At 33.7% G+C, this 20,804-nt stretch overlaps 1 protein-coding gene across 3 annotated transcripts in view; it reads left to right on the top strand.

Moving 5' to 3' along the window:
- Window positions 1-866: 866 nt before the first annotated feature.
- Window positions 867-20,804, top strand: part of LOC143238634 (UDP-glucose 4-epimerase-like) — a 53,265-nt gene continuing 33,327 nt past the window's right edge. Inside the window, exons 1-3 of one of the 3 annotated variants that reach the window (XM_076479037.1) lie at window positions 867-1,101; window positions 5,070-5,202; window positions 7,854-7,972. In XM_076479037.1, the coding sequence (XP_076335152.1) occupies window positions 5,070-5,202; window positions 7,854-7,972 (252 nt within the window). In that variant the 5' untranslated portion in view covers window positions 867-1,101. Of the gene's footprint in view, window positions 1,102-2,833; window positions 3,298-4,115; window positions 4,267-5,069; window positions 5,203-7,853; window positions 7,973-20,804 lie in introns of those variants that run through there. The other 2 variants (XM_076479038.1, XM_076479036.1) reach the window with 2 other exon arrangements.

Consider the following 20,804-nt stretch of genomic DNA (forward strand, 5'->3'; position numbering starts at 1 on the left):
GCTAGATGAAGGATCAAATATGGAAGGTTATAATATGATACTAAATTGAAAGAATGTAGAGAACAGGGAACACAGTCTATTAAAGAACTGGTGGTCTGGCATGGCCAGGTGGTTAGGGCGCTCGACTCGTAATCTGAGGGTCACAGGTTCAAACCCTTGTTACACCAAATATGCTCACAATTTCAGCCATGGGGGAGATAGGATGTTACTGTCAATCCCATTATTCGTTTGTAAAAGAATAACCCAAGAGTTGACAATGGGTGGTGATGACTAGCTGCCTTCCCTCTTGTCTTACACTACTAGATTAAGAATGGCCAGCACAGACAGCCCTAGTTTAGCTTTGCACGAAATTCAAAACCAAACAAATGAACTCTATTGAACGATGGTGTCCAAATTTCATGCCAGTACTCCTTTGAATAACTACCTGTCACCTAACATTTTAAGTGTTAAGGACATTGATACACCCTCCTCCCCACTGGCTGAACAGTATGTCTAGACTTATAATGCTGGAAACATGTTTTTAATACTGGTGGTGGGCAGAGCACAGATAGTCCATTGTGGAGTTTGAAACTCCAGATGAGTGTTAGGAAACAACCTTGATGTATCTATTTCTTAAAATTATTATGACACAAATAGAATCACGATATAGTAGATCCAATATATGAATGACCATGGAAAGTGATAGATGACTGATATAAAAATCAGTAAATTTAGAAAATGTCATCCTATGATTGAACTAGAAATCGCGTGCGACAGCTTGTAATTTGTTTGTTACTTAGCACCAACCAAACTTTGTGATAACGTGCTGTTCCCACCACATGTATTGAAACCTGAGAAGTAACTGTGCGACCCCGGACATTTAGAGTTCAGCCATTTAATGAGCACAGCTTATGGAAATATTAAATGAAGGCATACCATCTGTTAAGATGATATCATATAGAAAATATAGCTTTTCCTCAACTTATTGTTTCTCCAATATCATTGAAATAAAAGTAGCATAAAGCAGTGCACAATCTGTTAACTTGTCACATTCATTAAGAAGTGAAGACCAAGAGGCTTCATCTTTTAACATTATAGAACATTCCAGGATATCAACAGACAGTAAGTATCGTTTTTCCTTAATATTTTTGAACAACTAGCAACTAAAATATTCTGCTATTTTCAGTTAAAGTAATATCGACGTGTATAAATAATAAAAAACATTTTTATGTCTTTTATTAAGCCTAACAACACTGTTTATAAACGGCAGTTAAAATATATGCCACTGGTCGACGGTACGTTTACAGAAAACAAATGGAAAAGTTCAACTTCTGTAACAACTGTATCTCTTTCACGTACAACAGGAAATACGTATTTGTTCCAGTGTTAGAGAAGTAGCCGATAGTGAAATGTTTTAAGTTTAATTTTCCTTAAAAACCTTGAATATCGTCACTTTTTAACTGCTTGATTGAGAAAAAATCTGATTTTCTATTTTTGCTTAAATAAAGCTATATATGATTTACCTTTCTTTTAGAAACATTTGTGGTAAATGATATTAACATAGATTAGATTTATAGAGGATAGTAACACTTAAGACAGGTTGACTTATTTAACATCGAAGACTAGAAATGGACTGGTTTGGTTTGCTTTGAATTTTGCGCAAAGAAACTAGTCATCACCACCCACCGCCAGCTCTTGGGCTACAATACAAGTGGAACATTATAAAATTAAGGGCTTCGTATGTAAATGGGATCACAGATAAATTAACAACACGTACTATACATTTAGTACGGGCATTATTACTAGTATATACGATCATATAAGTTTAACTATGAATTATTTACTACTTTTAAATTATTATCTCTATACTAATTATTTTATGCCCCATGCTTAACCTGCTAACGTTTTGTAGTCTCCAATAAAAAGGTGTTTCATTTGCATGTACATATTTGATGTTGCGGAAGGTTATGAAGACAGATTTTGTGTTAAAGTGATATTTTCATAGTTTTTTTTCAACTGCTCACTTTTATTGATTCTGAATTCTTCTTATGTGTTTTTCTTGTAGTCTGTCTTTTTGTTTATAGCTAAACTGCTCAATTTTTAAACTCAAAAATTAAAGGAATAAGTACGTTTTCTTATATAATTTATCTCTGTGTTCCAAATGTGATATTTTTATTTGTTTAGGTTCCATCTGTATCCATATTTTAATGTGTGATGAAGTGTAAAATATGGAGAAATAATTTTTTTTTAAATGACCAACATCACCAAAACTAATATCCCATATAAAACAATACTTTAAACGGTTTACATGCGTTTATTCAATAAGTGTTTGAAACATTCAATATCTGGTGTGGCCTCCACAGACTGTGACACACTCCTGACACCGATTTGGCACACTTCGAATCAGTCTATCGATGTTATCTTGAGGTATGGCAGCCCACTTATCTACGAGGGCTTGTCGGAGTTCCTGTACATTCTGAGGAGGGTGCTGACGTTCACTAACACGCCTCGACAACATATCCCAACAATGTTAAATCAGATTTAAATCTGGAGCCCTGGGGGCCACTCAAAAGTCGCTATTCCTTCCTAGTCAAGGAAGTCCATACACAGTTTGGCGACGTGGGCTCGAACGTTAACCTGCATGAAAATGAACCCATCGCCGACAGCACCGGCAAAAGGCCTCACAATGGGTTCCAGAATTACGTATCTATATCATTGTGCGTTCAAAGTATCCCTGTCGACTTTGTACAGTGAATCTGCTCTCGTCTGTTCCCAGCACAGTGGCCCACTGACAAAGTTCCCAGTCCAGTTGTCGCGCTGTCAGAATGAGCCTCTTGCAGGCCGTCTGGCCCTAAGGCAGGGTTCGTGCAGACGATTACGAACTGTTTGGATCGTCATAAGGGTTCCAGTGGAATACTGAAGGTCATTTCACAGTGACCGAGCCATAGCTAACAGTCCCGCAGAGCGGTAGTCACGATGTAGCGCTTCCTCTCCGGCTGTTGTGCAGTGATGACGGTCTTGACCTGATCTCCTGCCGTAAGAGTTCGTCTCCTGGTAGCGTCGCCAAGGTCGATTGATGACGCTTGGTAACACATTGACGCGCTGTGTCACCCTCCTTTGAGTCTGGACATCCTCCAGCATCTGGACTGCCCTGGCCACCTCGCCTGACTGCTTGCGTACACAAGATGAATGTACACACTGACAAAACTAGCCATATAAGATCCATGTTGGTGTTTGTTTCGAGAATTAATAAGGAATGCATAGTTTCACGTAACAGCCTTATATAGGGTACCTTGAGTTGTATTCTCCTTGAGTGAGGTGAGTTTCGTTTAAGCTGCTTCAACCTTCACTCGCAAGCCTAAAAAATACACTTGTAGACGAACGGATATGTTTCTCACACATAAATTTAGTTATGACAAAAATATACTGAAATGGGTACTTGTTCCTTTAATTTTTTTTTGACCAGTATATATCGTGTGTTTGTGTGTATTTCGGTTAGTCCATTACTTAGGACAATATTTTTTCTGGTTTTATTAGTGGTCACTGTTTAGGCACGTTTAATACTGTACGTGTAGGTGCGTCTATAGACTTGAAACATCTTCAGATTCGATTAGTATTTTTTGTTTTCTTTATGTGAATTTCATTTGTACATCACTGTGTGAAGTTCGAATAGCTTTCTTCGAAATAATTTATTTTACCCTTCACATTATCTATTTTATGATAATAACCTTCCACATGTTATTCTCTGTCTTGTGTTTATTTAAATGGTGAAATTTCAAACATGGCTTTAGTAAGTTTCTGAATTATTTTTAATGGATAATTTGACTTACGATTCTTTAAGAAGTTCATTACGTTGCCTATAGATGAGATGATTAAATATTGTTGATAATTTGTTAAGTCTTTCCAACTACCTAATAATTTAGTTCATCAAGTTAACACCATGGCCGCAAGATAGTAGAAATTATTGATTGTTTGTTTGTCTGTTTTTCAATTTCGCGCAAAGCTACACTCGGGCTATTTGCGCTATCCGCCCTTAATTTTGCGGTGTAAGACTAGAGGGAAGGCAGCTAGTCATCACCATCCACCGCCAACTCTTGGGCTACCAACGAATATTGTGATTGATCGTAGCATTATATAGCCCCCACGGCTGAGAGGGGCGAGCATGTTTGGTGTGACGTGATTACCAATCGAGTACTTTAACCAACTAGCCATGCTGGAACTAGGAAATTCCTGAAGCAGCGATTTGTAGAAAAGGATATGTTAGACATATTTTTACATTTCTTAACGGTAGGTATTTAATATTTAGAGCTCTAAAACTCGTGTTTGTATTAATAAAAAGCTCTGTTTTCACTAGTAGAGCATAAAAAAAAAAGAAATTCTTAAATGAACTAATTATTTGAAATTAAGTTTATAATATTCAGATTTTGTCTATAAGTGGAATACGACACAGTTTTTGTATATTTCACCCACAATTCATTATATCAGATCAAATAGTCGTACTCCAACACAAACATTATTTAATACTCCTTTATAACTACAAAATTCAGATTCTGATCAGATTTTATGACTAACTTCAGTATAATTAGAAAGACTATAAGTTGTTCTTCTAAGTTCAATATCTAGAACTTTAAGTTTCTTAACTTTTGTCAAAGAAAAACTGGTTTGGCTTGTTATACAATTGAACGTTATCTCGCAGTTGTAATCTTGACTTTAAAATGTTTTAAACGAGATAATTAATTTAGTTACAATTCTTTTTTATCCAATACTATTGTAAAAGAAAGTTTATTCAATTCAAATATTCCTGCGCTAGGACAGTGGTAAGTCTTCGGATTTACAACTCTAAAATCAGGGGTTCGAATACCCCCGTGATTACAGCAAATAGCCCGATGTGGCTTTACCACAACACAGAAAGAAAATTATTAAAACACGGTTGTAAAAGTCAGATAGAAGAATGAGAATAAAAGAAACAGTTGAGGTTAAGTTAGATGTTCGCAATAGTAAAGAAAAATTAAAAAATAAACGAGATAAGTAAATCGATAGCAGGAAAAAGTTTTCAATCTACTCACTGTTTCACATTCTTTTTTCTAAAGATGACTTCCAACACTATAACAGTCCTGGTGACTGGAGCGGCTGGATATATAGGATGTCACGTGGTGCTGGAGCTTCTCCAGTCCGAATACGACATTGTTGCGATTGACAGTTTCATAACTTCACAAAAAACAGGTACGTTTAAAACAATTGATGTTATTCTGTCAGTAATATCATAAAAGGGCTAATAAAACCGTAGCTTCACACATTTCCAAATTAAACGATCCCGTGTTATAACATTGCAAACTCTTAGTCCACAAATAACCTGTACTTTTAGTCATGGTATTATCAGCGAGTAAATTACAGTGAAAACTTTACTGGTGGGCTTAGGCCTAAAAGTACAACTGTGAATAAGTGACAGTATAAATCACCTTTAACAAATGTTAGGGAAGAAATAAAGTAACGTGAACTGGACCGCCAATTATTTTCACTGGATAATTTAAAAGAACCTACTCATTGAAAGAACAGTCTTACAACATAAAAATATATCTTAATACGGCTGATATGCGTATTAACACTTTAATTAAAATAAAGTACAGAACAACGTTTAAAGTTTTTTAGGTTATCTTTAGCTTAACAAAAACAGAGTTTGCAACTGACCGTTGCCAGACACGTTTTAGGGACGAGAGTATAAATGGATACGGGATTGTAGGGGACGTTGCAGTTGGATGTTAGGTTATTAATTAGTATAGGTTTTAAGGTGTTTATTTATATTGGTTTAATTTTGGTTTTAGTTGTTGTATAAGTAAGTCTTCTTTAATTTTTTGCGTTTGTTTATATTTGTGTTCCTACTTAGTATCTGGGTGTTTTCTATGGTTATGTTGTGTTTATTTGACTTGTAGTGTTCAAAAACGTGTGAAAGTGTTTTTTTTATGTTCTTTGAATCTAGTTTCCATTTTTCTGCTTGTTTCTACAATATAGAAGTCGTGACAGTTGTTGCATTGTGTTTTATAAATTATGTTGGTGTTGTGTTTATCAGTGTAGTTTTTACGTAGTATGGACTTTAATTTTGTACCTGTTTTTTAAATAAATTTAGTGTTTATTGGAATGTTGTGTTTTGTTATAAATTTTTTTCTTTCAAGTGTTGGTTATTTGTTTCGCTAATAACGGGAACATATGGTATGCAACAGTATAAGGTATTATAGTTGCTTGTATCTCGGGATTTACTGTTGTTCTAGGTATGTGCGTAAAGTTTTTCCACGGTTTTTTGAGGAAATTTGTTGATGTTCATGAAGTACTGTTTTATTTTGTTGATTTCACCGTTACTTTTATCGGGTGAGTTTTATGTTTATTTGGTCCCTTAATATGTTAGTTTTTGTTTTGTTTCATGTGCTAAGTCCCAGGGAATGTATAATCCAGTATGGGTGACATTTCTGGATTATTTTGGTGTAATATAACAGAGCAATGTTATAACACTGGTAACAGAAATGGATTATTTTGGTGTAATATAATAGAGCAATGTTACAACACTGCTATCAGAAATGGATTATTTTGGTGTAATATAATAGAGCAATGTTACAACACTGGTATCAGAAATGAATTATTTTGATATAATATAACAGAGCAATGTTACAACACTGCTATCAGAAATGGATTATTTTGGTGTTATATAATTGAGCAATATTACAACACTGGTATCAGAAATGTATTATTTTGGTAGAATATGATTTGGCTCGACTTCAACATGATAATCAGATCTTGAGAAAGGATCAAAACTTTGCTAGAAATAACGAAACAATTAAAAAAGGATCAATTAGAAAAAAACTGATTTTTTTTTTAAATCGAGAGTTAAGAGATTAAATAATTTTGAAAAAGGTCAGAAAGTAATAATAATGTATATCAAAACTATAAATCATTTAAGGCTAGCATGACGAAACTACTGGAAATGTGTAGAAAGATTACAACAACAAGACTGAAGTAAAGAAAAATTGTAATGACAAACTAGAAGAAGCAAAGAAATAAATAATCGAGTTAGAAAGTAGCAGCAGTCTCAAAATAACACATATGGAATATTAAATTATTAGCCTAAACCAGCTACACCTCTTTCTACATTGGCTCAAGAATTTTAACCTGAGAACTATCGACAACAAAATATGAAATATTTTGACTACACCTATTACCATTACTACTGTACCATTTATAACTGAAGGACTTTCCTGGATTACTCTAACCATGAACTTAGCAAGTTCAATTCCAGAATTTAGTTAAAAGATCAATAGAAAACAATCTAGAAACTAACAGATTGGGATGAAAAGGGATGATAAATATGATCTACTGTAATTCATTTCCCAACAACTTCCAGAATTTGGCGTCCATAACTTGTGGCAAAATTTAAAGGACGGTGTAATTAGTAAAAATACACAGTCAGTGGAGCAAACTATTGATTAGAAAAACTAGTTTTCTTCGAAATATTCATGCGTTCTCTACATTCTCACGTTGTCTTCTGACAGGAAAACTGGTCAACAACGTCTACGTGACCTCGAAAGCTCGAATTCTTTTAAGTTCTATATTTAATGCCTTTTTTTACGTTCAGAACTTATCGTGCCAACACTTTCCACGGTCTCACCTACACTTCTTTTCTCACAGGATTGCATTCTTAATTATTACAAAACAATGTTTTTGTGTTTTTATTTTTCTAAGCAACTTCTCTAAAGGATTAATCTACAAACTATGTGTAGCATAAGCATTTTTTATAAAATTTTCAAATAAGGGCAAATGTATATAGAAGAGGGAGACAAGTTGTAACAGATTAAATGAGATTTGTTTGTTATACGAACGATTTTCAGAACGAAAAGGATCTCTTCCTCCCAGCTTAGAACGTGTTCACAAACTGACCAATCGCCCAATAAGCTTTCATATGGTTGATCTGCTGGACTCTGGAACTTTGACTAGTGTCTTCAAACAGGTGAGAATCCGTGAGAAATTGAAATTGAATATGAATATTTAGTATTTTGGTATTCAGGTGGAACTACGAGAGATATTTCTCTGATTTATTATAAATGCATTATGATAACTGATATTGTTACAAGCCATGAGTTCTAACTGATGTTATTAGAAGTTAAAAGTTTTAACAGACACTAAAAACCGGGTTTTGATATTCGTAGTGGATATATCACAGAAAACCCAATGTGCGTCTTTGTGTTTATGTGCTAACAACAAGCAAACTGTATACTGGCACTAATGGCAAAACTGGACAACTATGATAATTTACTCCTATCGAATACACAATGTAACCTCAATATATATACATATACACCACTATTTTTAACTTTATTTACAGAAAGATAACTGCGTTCAACACCTGTAGAGTTATATTTAGGTATAACGTGAATTTGCCATCTGAAGACAATATTGACCACCTGTGAGACATGTTGTATACATCCTGTTGAAAATACATACACACACGCGATCATCAATCAGATTTTATGTACAATCACAGAAATCGAGGCGGGAGGAAAATACATGTCTCCTACAATTAAATTCAAGACCCGAATATCATTCACCTTCACAATTTCGTTGCTGACAACAGTTGTTTTTTTAAATATCGTCTTTATTCTTCAGATTTATAAAAGATATATCAACCATTAAGCTGTCAAATCGTGTAATGGATTAGTTGGTTTTAATACAGCTTAATCCAAGTATGAGTATTCAACATTTTGGTGTTACAATGACTTATTGTCACTCGAAGTTATAATACAATGACTTGATGTCACTCGAAAATATAATACAGTAACTTGTTGTCACTCGAAATTAAAATACAGTGACTTGTTGTTGTTGTCATGTCACTCGAAGCTAGAATACACTTGTTGTGACTTGACTTGATGTTGTTATAATACCATGTTATCCCTCGAAGTTATAATACAATGACTTGATGTCACTCGACATTATAATACAGTTACTTATTGTCACTCGCAATTAACATACAATGACATGTTACCATTCGAAGTTATAACACAATGACTTGTTGTCACTCGAAATTAAAATACAATGACGTGTTCTCACTCGAAATTAAAATACAATGACTTGATATCACTTGAAGCTAGAATAAAATGACTTGTTGCCACATGAAGTTATAATACAATGACTTGATGTCACTTGAAGCTAAAATACAGTGACTTGTTGCCACTCGAAGTTATACTACAATGACTTGATGTCACTCCAAAATATAATACAGTGACTTGTTGTCACTCGCAATTAAAATACAATGACTTATTGTCACTCGAAGTTATAACACAATGACTTGATGTCACTCGAAAATATAATACAGTGACTTGTTGTCACTCGCAATTAAAATACAATGACTTGTTACCATTCGAAGTTATAACACAATGACTTGTTGTCACTCCAAAGTAAAATACAATGACGTGTTCTCACTCGAAATTAAAATACAATGACTTGATGTCACATGAAGCTAGAATACAGTGACTTGTTGCCACTCGAAGTTATACTACAATGACTTGATGTCATTCGAAGCTAGAATACAGTGACTTCTTGCCTCTCGAAGTTATAATACAATGACTTGATGTCACTCGACATTATAATACAGTTACTTATTGTCACTCGCAATTAAAATACAATGACTTGTTACCATTCGAAGTTATAATACAATGACTTGTTGTCACTCCAAATTAAAATACAATGACGTGTTCTCACTCGAAATTAAAATACAATGACTTGATGTCACATGAAGCTAGAATACAGTGACATGTTACCACTCGAAGTTATACTACAATGACTTGATGTCACTCGAAGCTAGAATACAGTGACTTCTTGCCTTTCGAAGTTATAATACAATGACTTGATGTCACTCGACATTATAATACAGTTACTTATTGTCACTCGCAATTAAAATACAATGACTTGTTACCATTCGAAGTTATAACACAATGACTTGTTGTCACTCGAAATTAAAATACAATTACGTGTTCTCACTCGAAATTAAAATACAATGACTTGATATCACTTGAAGCTAGAATAAAATGACTTGTTGCCACTCGAAGTTATAATACAATGACTTGATGTCACTCGAAAATATAATACAGTGACTTGTCACTCGCAATTAAAATACAATGACTTGTTGTCACTCGAAGTTATAACACAATGGCTTGTTGTCACTCGCAATTAAAATACAATGACTTGTTCTCACTCGAAGTTATAATACAATAACATGTTATCCCTCGCAAGTAAAATACAATGACCTGTTGTCACTCGAAGTTATAATACAATGACTTGATGTCACTCGAAACTAGAATATAATGACTTGTTGCCACTCGAAATTATAATACAGTTACGTGTTGTCACTCGCAATTAAAATACAATGACTAGTTCTCACTCGAAGGTATAATACATTGACTTGTTGTTACTCGCAATTAAAATACAATGACTTGTTCTCACTCGAAGTTATAATACAATAACATGTTATCCCTCGCAAGTAAAATACAATGACTTGTTCTCACTCGAAGTTATAATACAATGACTTAATGTCACTCCAAGCTAGAATACAGTGATGTGTTGGCACTCGAAATTAAGATACAATGGCTTGTTGTCATTCGAAGTTATAATACAATGACTTGTCGTTACTCGAAATTAAAATACAATGACTTGTTGTCACTCGAAATTATAATACAGTGCCTTGTTGTCACTCGCGATTAAAATACAATGACTTGTTGTCACTCGAAGTTATAATACAATGACTTGTTGTCACTCGAAATTAAAATACAATGACTTGATGTCACTCGAAGTTATAATACAATGACTTGATGTCACTCGACATTATAATACAGTTACTTATTGTCACTCGCAATTAAAATACAATGACTTGTTGTCACTCGAAATTAAAATACAATGACTTGATGTAACTCGAAGCTAGAATACAATGACTTGTTGCCACTCAAAGTTATAATACAATGACTTGATGTCACTCGAAGCTAGAATACAGTGACTTGTTACCTCTTGAAGTTATAATACAATGACTTGATGTCACTCGACATTACAATACAGTTACTTATTGTCACTCGCAATTAAAATACAATGACTTATTGTCACTCGAAGTTATAATACAATGGCTTGTTGTCACTCGAAGTTATAATACAATCACTTGATGTCACTCGAAATTAAAATACAATGACTTGATGTCACTCGAAGCTAGAATACAATGACTTATTGCCACTCGAAGTTATAATACAATCACTTGATGTCACTCGAAGCTAGAATACAGTGACTTGTTGCCTCTCGAAGTTATAATACAATAACTTGTTGCCACTCGAAGTTATAATACAATGACTTGATGTCACTCGAAGCTAGAATACAATGACTTGTTACCTCTTGAAGTTATAATACAATGACGTGATGTCACTCGAAATTATAACACAGTGACTTGTTGTCACTCGCAATTAAAATACAATGACTTGTTGTCACTCCAAATTAAAATACAATGACGTGTTCTCACTCGAAATTAAAATACAATGACTTGATGTCACATGAAGCTAGAATACAGTGACATGTTACCACTCGAAGTTATACTACAATGACTTGATGTCACTCGAAGCTAGAATACAGTGACTTCTTGCCTTTCGAAGTTATAATACAATGACTTGATGTCACTCGACATTATAATACAGTTACTTATTGTCACTCGCAATTAAAATACAATGACTTGTTACCATTCGAAGTTATAACACAATGACTTGTTGTCACTCCAAATTAAAATACAATTACGTGTTCTCACTCGAAATTAAAATACAATGACTTGATATCACTTGAAGCTAGAATAAAATGACTTGTTGCCACTCGAAGTTATAATACAATGACTTGATGTCACTCGAAAATATAATACAGTGACTTGTCACTCGCAATTAAAATACAATGACTTGTTGTCACTCGAAGTTATAACACAATGGCTTGTTGTCACTCGCAATTAAAATACAATGACTTGTTCTCACTCGAAGTTATAATACAATAACATGTTATCCCTCGCAAGTAAAATACAATGACCTGTTGTCACTCGAAGTTATAATACAATGACTTGATGTCACTCGAAGCTAGAATATAATGACTTGATGTCACTCGACATTATAATACAGTTACTTATTGTCACTCGCAATTAAAATACAATGACTTATTTTCACAGGAAGTTATAATACAATGGCTTGTTGTCACTCGAAGTTATAATACAATCACTTGATGTCACTCGAAATTAAAATACAATGACTTGATGTCACTCGAAGCTAGAATACAATGACTTATTGCCACTCGAAGTTATAATACAATCACTTGATGTCACTCGAAGCTAGAATACAGTGACTTGTTGCCTCTCGAAGTTATAATACAATAACATGTTGCCACTCGAAGTTATAATACAATGACTTGATGTCACTCGAAGCTAGAATACAATGACTTGTTACCTTTTGAAGTTATAATACAATGACGTGATGTCACTCGAAATTATAACACAGTGACTTGTTGTCACTCGCAATTAAAATACAATGACTTATTGTCACTCGAAGTTATAATACAATGACTTGTTGCTACTCGAAATTAAAATAGAATGACTTGATGTCACTCGAAGCTAGAATGCAGTTACTTGTTGCCTCTCGAAATCATAATAGAATGATTTGATGTCACTCGCCATTATAATACAGTTACTTATTGTCACTCGCAATTAAAATACAACGACTTTTTGTCATTCGAAATTAAAATACAATGACTTGATGTCACTCGAAGCCAGAATACAATGACTTGTTGCCAATCGAAGTTATAATACAATGACATGATATCACTCGAAGCTAGAATACAGTGACTTGTTGCCCCTCGAAATATAATACAATGACTTGTTGCCACTCGAAGTTATAATACAATGACTTGATGTCACTCGAAAATATAATACAGTGACTTGTCACTCGCAATTAAAATACAATGACTTGTTGTCACTCGAAGTTATAATACAATGACTTGTTGTCACTCGCAATTAAAATACAATGACTTGTTCTCACTCGAAGTTATAATACAATAACATGTTATCCCTCGCAAGTAAAATACAATGACCTGTTGTCACTCGAAGTTATAATACAATGACTTGATGTCACTCGAAACTAGAATATAATGACTTGTTGCCACTCGAAATTATAATACAGTTACGTGTTGTCACTCGCAATTAAAATACAATGACTAGTTCTCACTCGAAGGTATAATACATTGACTTGTTGTTACTCGCAATTAAAATACAATGACTTGTTCTCACTCGAAGTTATAATACAATAACATGTTATCCCTCGCAAGTAAAATACAATGACTTGTTCTCACTCGAAGTTATAATACAATGACTTAATGTCACTCCAAGCTAGAATACAGTGATGTGTTGGCACTCGAAATTAAGATACAATGGCTTGTTGTCATTCGAAGTTATAATACAATGACTTGTCGTTACTCGAAATTAAAATACAATGACTTGTTGTCACTCGAAATTATAATACAGTGACTTGTTGTCACTCGCGATTAAAATACAATGACTTGTTGTCACTCGAAGTTATAATACAATGACTTGTTGTCACTCGAAATTAAAATACAATGACTTGATGTCACTCGAAGTTATAATACAATGACTTGATGTCACTCGAAATTAAAATACAATGACTTGTTGCCACTCAAAGTTATAATACAATGACTTGATGTCACTCGAAGCTAGAATACAGTGACTTGTTACCTCTTGAAGTTATAATACAATGACTTGATGTCACTCGACATTATAATACAGTGACTTATTGTCACTCGCAATTAAAATACAATGACTTGTTGTCACTCGAAGTTATAATACAATGACTTGTTGTCACTCGAAGTTATAATACAATCACTTGATGTCACTCGAAATTAAAATACAATGACTTGATGTCACTCGAAGCTAGAATACAATGACTTGTTGCCACTCGAAGTTATAATACAATGACTTGATGTCACTCGAAGCTAGAATACAATGACTTGTTGCCTCTCGAAGTTATAATACAATAACTACAATGACTTGTTGCCACTCGAAGTTATAATACAATGACTTGATGTCACTCGAAGCTAGAATACAATGACTTGTTACCTCTTGAAGTTATAATACAATGACTTGATGTCACTCGAAATTATAATACAGTGACTTGTTGTCACTCGAAATTAAAATACAATGACTTGTTGTCACTCCAAATTAAAATACAATGACTTGTTCTCACTCGAAATTAAAATACAATGACTTGATGTCACTGAAGCTAGAATACAATGACTTGTTTACCACTCGAAGTTATAATACAATGACTTGATGTCACTCGAAGCTAGAATACAGTGACTTGTTGCCTTTCGAAGTTATAATACAATGACTTGATGTCACTCGACATTATAATACAGTTACTTGTTGTCACTCGCAATTAAAATACAATGACTTGTTACCACTCGAAGTTATAATACAATGACTTGTTGTCACTCCAAATTAAAATACAATGACTTGTTCTCACTCGAAATTAAAATACAATGACTTGATATCACTCGAAGCTAGAATACAATGACTTGTTGCCACTCGAAGTTATAATACAATGACTTGATGTCACTCGAAAATATAATACAGTGACTTGTCACTCGCAATTCGAAAAATACAATGACTTGTTGTCACTCGAAGTTATAATACAATGACTTGTTGTCACTCGCAATTAAAATACAATGACTTGTTCTCACTCGAAGTTATAATACAATGACATGTTATCCCTCGCAAGTAAAATACAATGACTTGTTGTCACTCGAAGTTATAATACAATGACTTGATGTCACTCGAAGTTATAATACAATGACTTGATGTCACTCGACATTATAATACAGTTACTTATTGTCACTCGCAATTAAAATACAATGACTTATTTTCACAGGAAGTTATAATACAATGGCTTGTTGTCACTCGAAGTTATAATACAATCACTTGATGTCACTCGAAATTAAAATACAATGACTTGATGTCACTCGAAGCTAGAATACAATGACTTATTGCCACTCGAAGTTATAATACAATCACTTGATGTCACTCGAAGCTAGAATACAGTGACTTGTTGCCTCTCGAAGTTATAATACAATAACTTGTTGCCACTCGAAGTTATAATACAATGACTTGATGTCACTCGAAGCTAGAATACAATGACTTGTTACCTTTTGAAGTTATAATACAATGACGTGATGTCACTCGAAATTATAACACAGTGACTTGTTGTCACTCGCAATTAAAATACAATGACTTATTGTCACTCGAAGTTATAATACAATGACTTGTTGCTACTCGAAATTAAAATAGAATGACTTGATGTCACTCGAAGCTAGAATGCAGTTACTTGTTGCCTCTCGAAATCATAATAGAATGATTTGATGTCACTCGCCATTATAATACAGTTACTTATTGTCACTCGCAATTAAAATACAACGACTTTTTGTCATTCGAAATTAAAATACAATGACTTGATGTCACTCGAAGCCAGAATACAATGACTTGTTGCCAATCGAAGTTATAATACAATGACATGATATCACTCGAAGCTAGAATACAGTGACTTGTTGCCCCTCGAAATATAATACAATGACTTGATGTCACTCGAAGTTATAATACAATGACTTGTTGTTACTCGCAATTAAAATACAATGACTTGTTCTCACTCGAAGTTATAATACAATAACATGTTATCCCTCGCAAGTAAAATACAATGACCTGTTGTCACTCGAAGTTATAATACAATGACTTGATGTCACTCGACATTATAATACAGTTACTTATTGTCACTCGCAATTAAAATACAATGACTTATTTTCACTGGAAGTTATAATACAATGGCTTGTTGTCACTCGAAATTATAATACAGTGACTTGTTGTCCCTCGCAAATGAAATACAATGACTTGTTGTTACTCGAGGTTATAATACAATGACTTGTTGTCACTCGAAATTAAAATACAATGATTTGATGTCACTCGAAGCTAGAATACAGTGACTTGTTGCCTCTCGAAGTTATAATACAATCACTTGATGTCACTCAAAGCTAGAATACAGTGACTTGTTGCCTCTCGAAGTTATAATACAATGAGTTGATGTCTCTCGAAATTATAATACAGTCACTTGTTGTCACTCGCAATTAAAATACAATGACTTGTCACTCGAAGTTATAATACAATGACATCTTGCTATTCGAAATTAAAATACAAAGACTTGATGTCACTCGAAGCTAGAATACAGTGACTTGTTGCCTCTCGAAGTTATAATACAAAGACTTATTGCTACTCGAAATTAAAATACGACTTGCTGTCACTCCAAATTAAAATACAATGACTTGATGTCACTCGAAGTTATAATACAATGACTTGATGTCACTCGAAGCTAGAATACAGTGACTTCTTGCCTTTCGAAGTTATAATACAATGACTTGATGTCACTCGACATTATAATACAGTTACTTATTGTCCCTCGCAATTAAAATACAATGACTTGTTACCATTCGAAGTTATAACACAATGACTTGTTGTCACTCCAAATTAAAATACAATGACGTGTTCTCACTCGAAATTAAAATACAATGACTTGATATCACTTGAAGCTAGAATAAAATGACTTGTTGCCACTCGAAGTTATAATACAATGACTTGATGTCACTCGAAAATATAATACAGTGACTTGTCACTCGCAATTAAAATACAATGACTTGTTGTCACTCGAAGTTATAACACAATGGCTTGTTGTCACTCGCAATTAAAATACAATGACTTGTTCTCACTCGAAGTTATAATACAATAACATGTTATCCCTCGCAAGTAAAATACAATGACCTGTTGTCACTCGAAGTTATAATACAATGACTTGATGTCACTCGAAGCTAGAATATAATGACTTGTTGCCACTCGAAATTATACTACAATTACGTGTTGTCACTCGCAATTAAAATACAATGACTAGTTCTCACTCGAAGGTATAATACATTGACTTGTTGTTACTCGCAATTAAAATACAATGACTTGTTCTCACTCGAAGTTATAATACAATAACATGTTATCCCTCGCAAGTAAAATACAATGACTTGTTCTCACTCGAAGTTATAATACAATGACTTAATGTCACTCCAAGCTAGAATACAGTGATGTGTTGGCACTCGAAATTAAGATACAATGGCTTGTTGTCATTCGAAGTTATAATACAATGACTTGTCGTTACTCGAAATTAAAATACAATGACTTGTTGTCACTCGAAATTATAATACAGTGACTTGTTGTCCCTCGCAAATGAAATACAATGACTTGTTGTTACTCGAGGTTATAATACAAGGACTTGTTGTCACTCGAAATTAAAATACAATGATTTGATGTCACTCGAAGCTAGAATACAGTGACTTGTTGCCTCTCGAAGTTATAATACAATCACTTGATGTCACTCGAAGCTAGAATATAATGACTTGTTGCCACTCGAAATTATAATACAGTTACGTGTTGTCACTCGCAATTAAAATACAATGACTAGTTCTCACTCGAAGGTATAATACATTGACTTGTTGTTACTCGCAATTAAAATACAATGACTTGTTCTCACTCGAAGTTATAATACAATAACATGTTATCCCTCGCAAGTAAAATACAATGACTTGTTCTCACTCGAAGTTATAATACAATGACTTAATGTCACTCCAAGCTAGAATACAGTGATGTGTTGGAACTCGAAATTAAGATACAATGGCTTAATGTCATTCGAAGTTATAATACAATAACTTGTCGTTACTCGAAATTAAAATACAATGACTTGTTGTCACTCGAAATTATAATACAGTGCCTTGTTGTCACTCGCGATTAAAATACAATGACTTGTTGTCACTCGAAGTTATAATACAATGACTTGTTGTCACTCGAAATTAAAATACAATGACTTGATGTCACTCGAAGTTATAATACAATGACTTGATGTCACTCGACATTATAATACAGTTACTTATTGTCACTCGCAATTAAAATACAATGACTTGTTGTCACTCGAAATTAAAATACAATGACTTGATGTCACTCGAAGCTAGAATACAATGACTTGTTGCCACTCAAAGTTATAATACAATGACTTGATGTCACTCGAAGCTAGAATACAGTGACTTGTTACCTCTTGAAGTTATAATACAATGACTTGATGTCACTCGACATTACAATACAGTTACTTATTGTCACTCGCAATTAAAATACAATGACTTATTGTCACTCGAAGTTATAATACAATGACTTGTTGTCACTCGAAGTTATAATACAATGACTTGATGTCACTCGAAATTAAAATACAATGACTTGATGTCACTCGAAGCAAGAATACAATGACTTATTGCCACTCGAAGTTATAATACAATCACTTGATGTCACTCGAAGCTAGAATACAGTGACTTGTTGCCTCTCGAAGTTATAATACAATAACTTGTTGCCACTCGAAGTTATAATACAATGACTTGATGTCACTCGAAGCTAGAATACAATGACTTGTTACCTCTTGAAGTTATAATACAATGACTTGATGTCACTCGAAATTATAATACAGTGACTTGTTGTCACTCGCAATTAAAATACAATGACTTGTTGTCACTCCAAATTAAAATACAATGACGTGTTCTCACTCGAAATTAAAATACAATGACTTGATGTCACATGAAGCTAGAATACAGTGACTTGTTACCACTCGAAGTTATAATACAATGACTTGATGTCACTCGAAGCTAGAATACAGTGACTTCTTGCCTTTCGAAGTTATAATACAATGACTTGATGTCACTCGACATTATAATACAGTTACTTATTGTCACTCGCAATTAAAATACAATGACTTGTTCTCACTCGAAGTTATAATACAATAACATGTTATCCCTCGCAAGTAAAATACAATGACCTGTTGTCACTCGAAGTTATAATACAATGACTTGATGTCACTCGAAGCTAGAATATAATGACTTGTTGCCACTCGAAATTATAATACAGTTACGTGTTGTCACTCGCAATTAAAATACAATGACTAGTTCTCACTCGAAGGTATAATACATTGACTTGTTGTTACTCGCAATTAAAATACAATGACTTGTTCTCACTCGAAGTTATAATACAATAACATGTTATCCCTCGCAAGTAAAATACAATGACTTGTTCTCACTCGAAGTTATAATACAATGACTTAATGTCACTCCAAGCTAGAATACAGTGATGTGTTGGCACTCGAAATTAAGATACAATGGCTTGTTGTCATTCGAAGTTATAATACAATGACTTGTCGTTACTCGAAATTAAAATACAATGACTTGTTGTCACTCGAAATTATAATACAGTGCCTTGTTGTCACTCGCGATTAAAATACAATGACTTGTTATCACTCGAAGTTATAATACAATGACTTGTTGTCACTCGAAATTAAAATACAATGACTTGATGTCACTCGAAGCTAGAATACAATGACTTGTTGCCCCTCGAAGTAATAATACAATGACTTGATGTCACTCGAAATCTATAATACAGTGACTTGTTGTCACTCGCAATTAAAATACAATGAGTTAATCTCACTCGAAGTTATAATACAATAACATGTTATCCCTCGCAAGTAAAATACAATGATCTGTTGTCACTCGAAATTATAATACAATGACTTGATGTCACTCGACATTATAATACAGTTACTTATTGTCACTCGCAATTAAAATACAATGACTTCTTTTCACAGGAAGTTATAATACAATGGCTTGTTGTCACTTGAAGTTATAATACAATCACTTGATGTCACTCGAAATTAAAATACAATGACTTGATGTCACTCGAAGCAAGAATACAATGACTTATTGCCACTCGAAGTTATAATACAATCACTTGATGTCACTCGAAGCTAGAATACAGTGACTTGTTGCCTCTCGAAGTTATAATACAATAACTTGTTGCCACTCGAAGTTATAATACAATGACTTGATGTCACTCGAAGCTAGAATACAATGACTTGTTGCCAATCGAAGTTATAATACAATGACATGATATCACTCGAAGCTAGAATACAGTGACTTGTTGCCCCTCGATATATAATACAATGACTTGATGTCACTCGAAGTTATAATACAATGACTTATTGTTACTCGCAATTAAAATACAATGACTTGTTCTCACTCGAAGTTATAATACAATAACATGTTATCCCTCGCAAGTAAAATACAATGACCTGTTGTCACTCGAAGTTATAATACAATGACTTGATGTCACTCGACATTATAATACAGTTACTTATTGTCACTCGCAATTAAAATACAATGACTTATTTTCACTGGAAGTTATAATACAATGGCTTGTTGTCACTCGAAATTATAATACAGTGACTTGTTGTCCCTCGCAAATGAAATACAATGACTTGTTGTTACTCGAGGTTATAATACAATGACTTGTTGTCACTCGAAATTAAAATACAATGATTTGATGTCACTCGAAGCTAGAATACAGTGACTTGTTGCCTCTCGAAGTTATAATACAATCACTTGATGTCACTCAAAGCTAGAATACAGTGACTTGTTGCCTCTCGAAGTTATAATACAATGAGTTGATGTCTCTCGAAATTATAATACAGTCACTTGTTGTCACTCGCAATTAAAATACAATGACTTGTCACTCGAAGTTATAATACAATGACATCTTGTTATTCGAAATTAAAATACAAAGACTTGATGTCACTCGAAGCTAGAATACAGTGACTTGTTGCCTC

The sequence above is a fragment of the Tachypleus tridentatus genome, chromosome 13, assembly GCF_004210375.1.
Source record: "Tachypleus tridentatus isolate NWPU-2018 chromosome 13, ASM421037v1, whole genome shotgun sequence".
In the NCBI taxonomy this organism is placed as follows: domain Eukaryota; kingdom Metazoa; phylum Arthropoda; class Merostomata; order Xiphosura; family Limulidae; genus Tachypleus; species Tachypleus tridentatus.